Consider the following 12706-nt stretch of genomic DNA (forward strand, 5'->3'; position numbering starts at 1 on the left):
TCTGCAGTTCTTTATCATTATCTTTATGTACTGCTTCAAACGAAACTCATTTTCAGTCTGGACCGAATTCTTCACAATGCACACGGGGATTACCACTCTAAAGAATTGATATACCAGCTTATTTGTAAGAGTGGCCAATATTTTCATTTTAAACCAAGGGGTCACTGAACCTATGGGAAATTCTCAAATACCTTAAATTACAGCATTTTAACCAAAACATTTGATAGGGCGATAATTTTTTATGGAAATTATTCACTTGTCACATACTGTAACTCTGTATTTACAGGCATATATAGTTAAGTAAAACTGTTTCCAGTAATTAACCATACATGCTGCTTTAATAAGTTAATAAATCACATGTAATTCTAAGAACTCTCAAGGTTTCTACAGGTTTCTATAAAAGTCTTTGGAAGATGCTTGTTTATTATTTTATGTCATGCTCTCTCTTGTTTGCTTCCATAGTGATATCTTTGGTGTTTATCACAAAGATATCAGGATTTTATCATTGGGTGATCTCCAATGCCCATGACAAGGAACAAAATGGCTGACTAGCTTCCATTCACTCAATAACACGATTCATGTGAATAGTTTGTGTGTCCTTTCCATGACAGTACTAACAGTCAAATGATCATCTCAGTTTAAATTATCTGTACACCAGATGGGTGAATTTAATCTTCAGATGTTATAATAATCATGAGGAGGTAAGTCGTTTGAAGTTAGGAGTAATAAATGATATAATCAATAGTGTGAGAGAGTGGAAACACTCGGGAAATTCCGGTAATAAAATTTCAATATAATTGAACAAACAGTTCAATACAAATAATATGACATCAAGGAGACAAACATCAACGGAAACAGGGTGGTATTTCACAATCCCAACACCATGGATAGTAATGGGAAAATACAAACTTTTTCACATTGCATCGGATATGGATGTGCAGAAATATTGAATAGCAACAAACAGGACCAAATCTGATGCTCTCAATATCATTTACACACACACACACACACACACACACACACACACACACACACACACACACACACACGCACAGATAGATAGAGAGAGAGAGAGAGAGAAATTTGACTTAAATCACTGATGGAGATGCAAGTAAAAAATATAATACATATGAACATAAAATATTAACATACATATGTGCCACACAAATTCTAGTTCGCACAAAACAGAGGAATTAATTTCACTTTTTATGGAATGAAAATAAATGGAATGCTTAATAAATCAAACCAAAGTAACCACATACAATACAGATGAAACATAGCACCAGATGTTTTCTGACAGTCACTCCATTACAAAAATGCACCAGAAAAATAGTTATAAAAGTGCTCATCTTCTATTACCTACAAAAATAACACAAGATCTACAAACTGCATTTGCACCTTCCTGTTTGGACATCATCATAAGGGCTGTTCTTTCAGCACTGTCACACTTTTAAAATGTGTGGCACATTGCATAACAATAAAATAACTATTTGTACAACATTTCAGAAATACTGGAGTTATGTCTGTGATGGACACATTCATGAATAACTAAATACTGCACTACTGAATACAAAAATTCGCAATGGTTTTGGTTCATCTTGATTAATCGAAAATAGAAGGCCTTCAAAAACCACTCACACATAGCTGTACTTCAGCATTTTAATTTGGACTTTATAAAGAAGAGTCCATTATCATATACATTTCACAGTTAAGTTTTCTATAGTTTAACATTTTGTGTAACATGAAACCTCCATCGTGAAATGCAACTTCCTTGCAGGCACCAATTTTCACAGTTATTTCTGTAAACATTTTTCAAGCTTCCAAAATGTAGGACTCCACATTTTTCACATACTTACAAACATACATAAATTTGTTAATCAGCTGCCACATACATTTGTATTAAATAACATCCAAACTACAACTTCCTTATGTACATTATTCACATTATGTAAACAAAAATATATTTATATTTCTCTCTCTGAGATATCAAACTTCTGTGAGATTTTAAAAATGTATTAAAACTACAATGTGTGATGTGTGTTTAATGCATCCACTTGGGAATAATAAAAGTATGAAAAATGAAAATAAGACCTAATTCTGCATCCTCGGTTACAAATAGTTCTGTGGGCTTACATAAAAAAGGTGCATTTGGGAAGATTCAGTCATTATTATAATATTTAGCCTATATATAATACATTCGCTGAAACAGAATACCAGTAACTTTACAGTGATACTTCGAAGCAATGTCACTTAACAAAATACACAAATTAAGATTGTAATACACAGTACAGACCAATGATTATATCACATTAACAGTACAATTAATATGTATCACCCTAGTATCAGAGCGTGTTGTGCCATGTGAATATAAAAGCATGTTCTACAGATATACAGAATGTTAAAACTGTGTCCACGTCGCTATACAATTAAATATCAGACAATGCATTAGCAACTTTTAATAGAAATGGTGCGAAAACTCTGGGAGTTGCAGCAAGCATAAAAGAAATTGCCAAGGAATGAATCATACAGAAGTACAAAGTTCATAACAATCAATGGTTTACTACAAAATGCACTGACTGGTCACTGAAACCGAGCTGCAGAATCAATGAAAAATTCTGTGATGTGATGACCTAAAACACAATGTTTCACAAGGCTACTATCCAAAATTTTAACACTAAAAACATGTTGTATGAAAATATGTTTTCACTGGAATGACTGATAATTCAAGTGAAAGTTTAATGGTGCTGATCATCAGTCGCCTCAATCAAACAATGTTCTGACCGAGATAATACATTGATATAACAAAAATGTGTATAAAAGGGATGTGTCTTCATTCCTGTTCATCAACTAGTTTCACTTAGTGTCTTCTAATACGTTTATTAAATAACAGAAATATAAATATATATGATGATAATTTGTACACATTTTAAAACACTAACATCTTGAATGCTTCACAATGTACAGTTGTTATGTATGTTTACTCTTCTTTGATCTTTTCCTCCTACGTTTTCTCATACTGCCTGTAGCACTAGTTGTTTCCTCTGATGGTGTTGGTGATGTAGGGCTTGATGGTAGTTCTTCACCCTCAGGGTCTTCTTCATTTCCATTCATATCACCATCACCTGTCTCCTCATTTTCAGGATTAGAAAGTTCCAAGGAAATTATCTTCTCTTTTAAAGTCTCCACCTAATAAACAACAACATAACATACAAATAATATGACACAATGCAGAAGAAATAGAAAATAGTTATTGTTCTGTGTTACATGAATATTTAATAAAATCTAAATGATGAAGCCATTCTGGAAAACCACTTTATACTGTCAGTTTTATTACACATCACCGGCCAGTTTCATTCTTTCGGCATTTTCATATTTATAGCATTTAGAACCTCTTTTGTGCTATGTGGACTCAGACGCTTGTCCTCAAGTATAAATATTCAACATCTGTATATGGGGAAGTTAAATGAAAATGAGACAGACAGGGAAAAAAATAAGAAATAATTTGTTATTTAAAAAGTAACTTTCATAAATGTTAATGCATTATCCCTCTGTGAGACAAGAAGGTCAGTGCCTTCATGTTAAAATGCTTTATGTTGCCGATGAAACCATGATTATACCCAGGCATGCACCTCAAATCGATGGCCTAGAATGGCTTCCCTCAGGGCTCCAAAAATTTGGAAATCACATGGCAAGAGACTGGGACTGTATGATAGATGTGTTCACACAGACCCTATGCAAAAACTGAAGCATGCAATGAAGTCCAAACAACCAGGAATGTTGACAGACGGCATCATTCTGTTGCACAATAACATCGACACACTTACTGCGTATGTCATTATGACTACGCTGCAGAAGTTTCTCTGAGAAGCCCTTACACATCCTTCATACAGCTCTCATCCCTCCCCATGCGGTTTCCATATTTTTGGAACCTCAGAGGGTAGAGCCCTTTAAGAATGACTGCAGACATGGCCATGCGCACATGTCCTGTTGTGATGTTAGGAACAACTGCACCAAAGTCGGCGAGTGTTTTGACGGCTCAGAACGTGTTGAGACTAAGCTGTCCCAGAGCTCAGTGGACCGCAAACGTTTTGCATAGTCATCAATAGATTGGGGAGGGGGGGCTCCCTTTGACTCTCAGAGACAGGCAGACACTGTGAAAATGAGACAACCATAGAACAGCCAGCAGGTAAATGCATGCTCTGGCTGTGTGGTCAGAAAAACTTGGGCGTGACCAGCACAAACATTAAATATGACTAAATCTATTGAAAACTTAACCCAACTAGTATTGTGAAGTCAAATAACACGGTTACAGAGACAAAACAAGATAATTGATGAGGTAAAATCGTGCCCTCAATTGCAATAGTAGATCTTCATTATTTAATGTTAAATGTCTTGTGTCCAAAATGAAGTTGGAAAATTTGCATCTCAGCAAAACCTTAAGCTGTATTCACAAGCAAAGCATCTCTGGATAGGCCTCACTGACCACTTTAAAAAAAAGAGAGAGAGATCATAGAAGATTTTTTTATAAACATTACCTATTTTTAAGTTACAAGCCGAGAAGTGCATCCTAAAACAAATCTTTGCCTAAAAAATTAATGAAACATTGAAAGTAGTACCAGTATTACTAAGTACGCAGAGACAGGGGCATATGAATGTAATAAGTTTTAATTGTTTATATTTATTAGCAACAAAACAGCATAAAGTAGTGTTTACCTAGACGAAATCATTATTCCAGAATAAAACATTTAACGTAAGAGAAAAACAAAGAACAGCAAGGGAAATCTGAGGAAATTTACATACAAATTAATGTATGATACATGTGTATAATATTACAGTTACTGTTTTAAGTACATTGCAGAAGTCTGAAGCTTGTGTGTTTGACTCAAATCAAAGTGAGGCCTTATATAGGGGCAGCCATTTTGCCAGAGGCAGCTTTGTTCGGATTCGTAGACAGTTGGTTTTGAAAGCTGGGAGAGTGAATATGTATGGATGACGTGTAGAGCACATCTCAAGTGTGTCGGAATTTTTCTAGGTATTGAATTAGAGACTTAATATTCACATATGTTGCCAGCAAATGTTCAGAAATATTTTCTACTTATGTACTTTCTTTATTTTGCAACAGGTGAACTTTTCTGAATTCAAAGAAGTTTACCATAGTTATTTGTAAGTGATCTACACTCGAAATTTAGCTAGGTCACAATTGTAGAACTTTAACTTCAGACTTGTGCTAAATGAACTTCGGTTTAATTTCTGAGATTTTTCCAGAAGTTTACACAACACATAGCATGCGATACTGCTGTGCCTCGAGTGAAGCTCACTCTTAGAAATACAACCACACACTCAGATGCCCTATAAACAGTGACTTTCTAACTTCCAACTGAGAATTCTTGCAGGTGCACATGGGGGCTCACGATCTATAAGTTTACAGAGCAATTGTTTTGCTGTTCAACAAGTAAGAACAAAGGTACAATCATGGTTCCGTAGGCATCTGCAAACGTTGTTCCGCGAAGGCAATGGGATAAATATGTTAACAGTCATGGTGATTACTTTTTAACAAATAAACATTTTACTTACTTTTTTTCATCTACCTCATTTTCATTTGACTGCTCTGTATGTATATGGTCCTGCACATCACAATCTGCTTCCAATCGCACATTATACAGCATATCATGTAAGTTAAAACACTAGTGACAGCTAGCTTGCTGTTAACAGATAGGTTTATCTACGAGGAAACAAAAGGACACATGGAGCTGTTAAATTAATTTGAGAGGACATGGATGTAAGCTGTTAGTAATGTTTATATTTACAAGACATGTTGGAACCAGTTTACAATGTGTAAGACCAAATACATAAACATTCGATGTTTGTGCATGGGAACAAACATCTGTCACCATGTAGCATGAAATAGGTTTTAAGTATGATACACGTGTAACCAATGCTACACATTTGATGATTGCAAAAGACAAACTGCCCAGTAATGTGATATACAGGGTGTCCCAGCTATCTTGTCCACCCAAAATATCTTTGGAACAATAACAGCTTTTGGAAAACGACTTTTCACCGGTATCAATGTAGGGCTTGGGCCCATGAATGTACATATTTGGAAACATTCTAAAATGAAAGCATATGTGTTTTTTAACACAAACTTATGTTTTTTTAAATGGACATCCTATATTTTTTCTTGAGCAGTCCATAGCAGTGTAATCACACCTCCATACTTATAAAGAAGGACACTTACTTGTCAATCACATCGCGATTACTGGCAGCATGGGGTTCACGCCTGAGCCTCAGGACGTGCGCTAGCAGTGCACGTCGGGTGTTTCAAGCGTCAACTTCGCGTCTCAATATCTCGGGATGTAATGGGAATATTGCGATGCAATCAACGCCATTGTGTATGTGCTTTGTCATGTTATGGATTACTGAAGAAAAAATATACGAGGTCCATTTAAAAAAACATAAGGTTGTGTTAAAAAACACATATGCTTTCGTTTTAGAATGTTTCCAGATATGTACATTCATGGGCCCCAGCCCTACATTGATACTGGTGGAAGTCGTTTTCCAATAGCTGTTATTGTTCCAGAGATATTTTGGGTGGACAAGATAGCTGGGACACCCTGTATACCGCGTGCCTCTCCTACGGGTCATCAGGCACGTTTTCTCTGGTGTTTCTGCAGATATCCGCAATTTTATTTATGTAGCTCAGGTCAGACCAACCAAGTTCTGCTCATCATGTCTCTCATACAGTGGCCAGCACTGATGGAAAGCATTTGTTTGTATCCCAATACAAACAAAATTATTTTTAAATCTTAATTTTATGCTGTCATTCTATAGAGTGGTTCCAAACTAATCTAGTGCGTCATTCATGTCATCGGTACCTATTAACAGGAACAGGAAAACACAAAGAAGAATCAGTACTCCAGCAGGGACTGAGCAGTGCTTCTGCATGGTGGTGGTAGCTGTCAGCACAGGCCAGAGCAGTGATGTCACTGCCAGAGTACTGGTTATTCTTCACGTCTTACTCATGCTGTTAATACACATCGATAAAACAAATATTGCACTAGACTAATTTCGGACTGCTCTGTCAAATGGGCACATAAAATGCCACTTTAAAAATCGTTTCATTTGTTACAGGGTGAAAAAACAAAGAAAACCATGTGCTTTCCACTGACACTGGGTGATGAGTGGTATTGTTTGAGCTAATTCCAGGTACACATTGCAAAAGCAAAATTGCAAATACCTGCCAAAATCTCAGAGGAAATGCACCTGGCAACTCACAGGAGAGACAACCTGTATATACACTGTGGAATAAAGGCATCTTGCATAACAAAGCTGACAGCCTACAGTGGTTTTGAAACTGATTTCATCGTTTAGAAGTTACAACTTCGTAGTTTGTGCATCTGCACATGAAGATTTATTTATTTAGCATACGGCATTACATATGAACAGAGACTAGCAACTGTGGACACACATGAAGAAATGTAATAAAACAGATCACAATCATATATGAATATGACTCTTCCAACTTGAGTCAACGTGAATGTACTGTGCATTTGATAAAATACAACAAATATGCATTTTATTGATTCTTTCTGGATTTTATTCAAAATTTTTTAGTTAGTTAGACACTTACTAACCAAAAATAATGGACCTGCCATTAACCCTATTGTCTGGGAATAGGTTAACTATGACAGAGCACCCTCAAATGAAATGTGGATGCACTGCAATAAAAATTATAACTGTAGATAATGTTTCGAGAATGACAATTCTGTACTGAATATAAAATGAGAAATTACAATCCTAAATCAGAATCTACACACATACTGCATGAAAGGAACATTTAATACTCAGTAACTTGTAAACCTTTCCTTTATCTATTCCTTCGATTCTGCACCTTTTCTTTGGTCACAGAAATTTCAGGTTTAGATACTTACATATTTCTCTTATTTTATCAGTAACTCTACTTTGGTTGTTTAAAGTTTTAAGGCTGTAAATATGTATCCACATCCCAAATTAAAAGGAAAGGAGAAAAAGGGGGGAAGACAAGATTGTATTTTTGGATTTATGAATAAATTAAGATTGTACATTATGGATATTTCAGGCCACTGTATTTGAACATTATATGAAATATCAACAGAGATAACTCTGAGCAGTCACTATTTGTTTATCTCTAAATAGTTTCTGCGCATTTCAGGGCCATCTTCAGATGAGGCATTCAGGAGTTACGTAATCATGTTTGTGGTATGATGCTAGGAATTGGATGTTGCTTCTTGTGGCAATATCTGCGTTACTGGTGATATTATCCACCTGGCAGATTTCATTTATCTACAGCCTCGGAATGCTCTACTGTGGCAGAAATGTACATGTGAGTCCATGGCACAGCTTCTAGGTGGCAGCAGAGAAGTATAACTTACAGATAAATGCTCCTGTGACAGGTGGTGAAAGTGCTCAATGTGTCTGCAATTATAATTGTAACAGTAAGGGGCAGATTCCATATCTTGTCAAAATTAAAACCACCATCACGATTTATTAAATTTTGTGCAACTTGAATGGTGAAGTGAAAGCTAAAATCTTTATGCTGCTGTAGTTTATAGAATGGCCTATCTGTACACAATGACTTGCCTGAGTGTAGCAGATAGGTGTAACGTTGGTGCTCAAATCACCTCCCATGAACTGTTTGTGTTGTTTGGCCACTATGTGAACTGCCACAAGGGGTCAGGTGCATACCTGTCTCTCGGAGCACCAAGTTGCCCTTTACAGAATGGAGTGTGGCTGTACGTCCTCATAGGAGCAGGGCCTTTGCTAGATGTTTTGCCACCCTAGATGAGAACTAAAAAATAACACACAAGGGTTGGAAGTAAAAAATACCACCACCCTCTTTTTTACTACCATCCGTCTGCGCGATATACCCTCCCCCTCCCGCTCCACCAACATCCAATGACACAACAACGCAAACCTCCTATTACACTTTTAATTGTCAAACTAAGGTGATCAGATGTCACCAATTACCATGCTTTAACCTCAATTCCTTGAAAACTGACTGAGGACAACAAGTGCCCTAAATCTCTTTTTTCCCCTCAATTTTTGAAACTTCCCAAAATAATTGAAATAGGAAGAACGTACTGAACATTTTAAACTAGAACTGAATATAGCAGTGCAACCAAATTTGGCACCAATTACTCATTTTATTCAATTGCAAGAAATTGGACCAATAAAGCATGAAACTATTGTCTGGCCCCAATGAATGTTTCCTGGAACTTGGACGTTATGCTATACTGATGGAAGACATGGCAAAGCGCCGAACCAGGTCATCTGGATAAGCGTGGTGTTATGTCATTTCTGTTTTAATTTTCTTCTTTCCATTTTTTCTCCGCATATGCTCAATTTTTTTTACTATTTGATTTGAAATTAATTTCTCCGGTCTACAGATCGGAGCATGGAATGTCAGATCTCTTAATCGGGCAGGTAGGTTAGAAAATTTAAAAAGGGAAATGGATAGGTTAAAGCTAGATATAGTGGGAATTAGTGAAGTTCGGTGGAAGGAGCAACAAGAATTTTGGTCAGGTGAATACAGGGTTATAAATACAACATCAAATAAGGGTATTGCAGGTGTAGGTTTAATAATGAATACAAAAAATAGGAGTACGGGTAAGCTACAAAACAGCATAGTGAACGCATTATTGTGGTCAAGATAGATACGAAGCCCACGCCTACTACAGTAGTACAAGTTTATATGCCAACTAGCTCTGCAGATGACGAAGAAATTGATGAAATGTATGATGAGATAAAAGAAATTATTCAGGTAGTGAAGGGAGACGAAAATTTAATAGTCATGGGTGACTGGAATTTGTCAGTAGGAAAAGGGAGAGAAGGAAACATAGTAGGTGAATATGGATTGGGGCTAAGAAATGAAAGAGGAAGCCGCCTGGTAGAATTTTGTGCAGAGCATAACTTAATCATAGCCAACACTTGGTTCAAGAATCATGAAAGAAGGTTGTATACATGGAAGAACCCTGGAGATACTAAAAGGTATCAGATAGATTATATAATGGTAAGACAGACATTTAGGAACCAGGTTTTAAATTGTAAGACCTTTTCAGGGGCAGATGTGGACTCTGACCACAATCTATTGGTTATGAACTGTAGACTAAAACTGAAGAAACTGCAAAAAGGTGGGAATTTAAGGAGATGGAACCTGGATAAACTGAAAGAACCAGAGGTTGTACAGAGTTTCAGGGAGAGCATAAGGGAACAATTGACAGTAATGGGGGAAAGGAATACAGTAGAAGAAGAATGGGTAGCTTTGAGGAATGAAATAGTGAAGGCAGCAGAGGATCAAATAGGTAAAAAGACGAGGGCTAGTAGAAACCCTTGGGTAACAGAAGAAATATTGAATTTAATTGATGAAAGGAGAAAATATAAAAATGCAGTAAATGAAGCAGGCAAAAAGGAATACAAACGTCTCAAAAATGAGATCGACAGGAAGTGCAAAATGGCTAAGCACTGATGGCTAGAGGACAAATGTAAGGATGTAGAGGCTTATCTCACTAGGGGTAAGATAGATCCTGCTTAAAGGAAAATTAAAGACACCATTGGAGAAAGGAGAACCACTTGCATGAACATCAAGAGCTTTGATGGAAACCCAGTTCTAAGCAAAGAAGGAAAGCAGAAAGGTGGAAGGAGTATATAGGGGACTACATAAGGGCAATATACTTGAGGACAATAGTACGGAAATGGAAGAGGATGTAGATGAAGGTGAAATGGGAGATATGCTACTACATAAAGAGTTTGACAGAGCACTGAAAGACCTGAGTCGAAACAAGGTCCCGGGAGTAGACAACATTCCATTAGAACTACTGACAGCCTTGGGAGAGCCAGTCCTGACACAACTCTACCATCTGGTGAGCAAGGTGTATGAGACAGGCGAAATACCCTCAGACTTCAAGAAGAATATAATAATTCCAATCCCAAAGAAAGCAGGTGTTGACAGATGTGAAAATTACCGAACTATCAGTTTAATAAGTCACAGCTGCAAAATACTAACGCGAATTCTTTACAGACGAATGGAAAAACTGATAGAAGCCGACCTCGGGGAAGATCAGTTTGGATTCCGTAGAAATGTTGGAACACGTGAAGCAATACTGACCCTACGGCTTATCTTAGAAGAAAGATTAAGGAAAGGCAAACCTACGTTTCTAGCATTTGTAGACTTATAGAAAGCTTTTGACAATGTTGATTGGAATTCTCTCTCTCAACTTTTGAAGGTGGCAGGGGTAAAATACAGGGAGCGAAAGGCTGTTGACAATTTGTACAGAAAGCAGATGGCAGTTATAAGAGTCGAGGGGCATGAAAGGGAAGGAGTGGTTGGGAAGGGAGTGAGACAGGGTTGTAGCCTCTCCCCGATATTATTTAATCTGTATATTGAGCAAGCAATAAAGGAAACAAAAGAAAAATTCGGAGTAGGTATTAAAATCCATGGAGAAGAAATAAAAACTTTGAGGTTCGCCGATGACATTGTAATTCTGTCAGATACAGCAAAGGACTTGGAAGAGCAGCTGAACGGAATGGACAGTGTCTTGAAAGGAGGATACAAGATGAACATCAACGAAAGCAAAACGTGGATAATGGAATGTAGTCGAATTAAGTCGGGTGATGCTGAGGGAATTAGATTAGGAAATGAGACACTTAAAGTAATAAAGGAGTTTTGCTATTTGGGGAGCAAAATAACTGACGATGGTCGAAGTAGAGAGGATATAAAATGTACACTGGCAATGGCAAGGAAAGTGTTTTTTAAGGAGAAAAATTCGAGTATAGATACAAATGTCAGGAAGTCTTTTCTGAAAGTATTTGTAAGGAGTGTAGCCATGTATGGAAGTGAAGCGTGGACGATAAATAGTTTGGACAAGAAGAGAATAGAAGCTTTCGAAATGTGGTGCTACAGATGAATGCTGAAGATTAGATGGGTAGATCACATAACTAATGAGGAAGTATTGAATAGGATTGGGGAGAAGAGAAGTTTGTGGCACAACTTGACTAGAAAAAGAGATCGGTTGGTAGGACATGTTCTGAGACATTGAGGGATCACCAATTTAATACTGGAGGGCAGTGTGGAGGGTAAAAATCGTAGAGGGAGACCAAGAGATGAATACACTAAGCAGATTCAGAAGGATGTAGGTTGCAGTAGGTACTGGGAGATGAAGAAGCTTGCACAGGATAGAGTAGCATGGAGAGCTGCATCAAACCAGTCTCTGGACTGAAGACAACAACAACAACAACAACAACAACAACATGTAACATTTAACTTAGATCGACTGAATGAGTAGTGTTGAGCCAAATTACAATGACACACACACTTTTCAACGTCTCTAAATCAGCTATTGATATGATTATTGTGCTTCAAACTGTTGTACTTTTTTGTAGATACACAATATTTATTCTTGAATGTTATGTGTTAATGATGGAGGAAAATAAGCAGAAAAAATTTCTCAAAACACCTTCAAGAAAACTTTCCACTGCCAAAAAACATTGAAATAGTGAGTTATTCATAAAGTACATCATAAAACATAATATAATTCTCAGACCATAAGTCTCTCAACAACCGGATGCTGCCCACTATAGTGGACCAAAACACTTCATGGCAGTGTTTTGGTCTCATACATCTTACACATCATATGGAATAGTTTTATGATGGCTGGGTCGCTCATTGATT

General features: G+C 36.9%; 1 protein-coding gene across 9 annotated transcripts in view; it reads right to left on the minus strand.

Annotated features, from left to right (window-relative positions):
• Positions 1-739: 739 nt before the first annotated feature.
• Positions 740-12706, minus strand: part of LOC126482432 (protein lap4) — a 567659-nt gene continuing 555692 nt past the window's right edge. For 4 of the 9 annotated variants that reach the window (XM_050106531.1, XM_050106532.1, XM_050106537.1 and 1 more), the window contains one exon: positions 740-3186. In XM_050106531.1, the coding sequence (XP_049962488.1) occupies positions 2968-3186 (219 nt within the window). In that variant the 3' untranslated portion in view covers positions 740-2967. The remainder of the gene's footprint in view (positions 3187-12706) is intronic. The other 5 variants (XM_050106535.1, XM_050106530.1, XM_050106534.1 and 2 more) reach the window with 3 other exon arrangements.

Source organism: Schistocerca serialis, chromosome 1 (genome assembly GCF_023864345.2).
Source record: "Schistocerca serialis cubense isolate TAMUIC-IGC-003099 chromosome 1, iqSchSeri2.2, whole genome shotgun sequence".
Lineage (NCBI taxonomy): Eukaryota > Metazoa > Arthropoda > Insecta > Orthoptera > Acrididae > Schistocerca > Schistocerca serialis.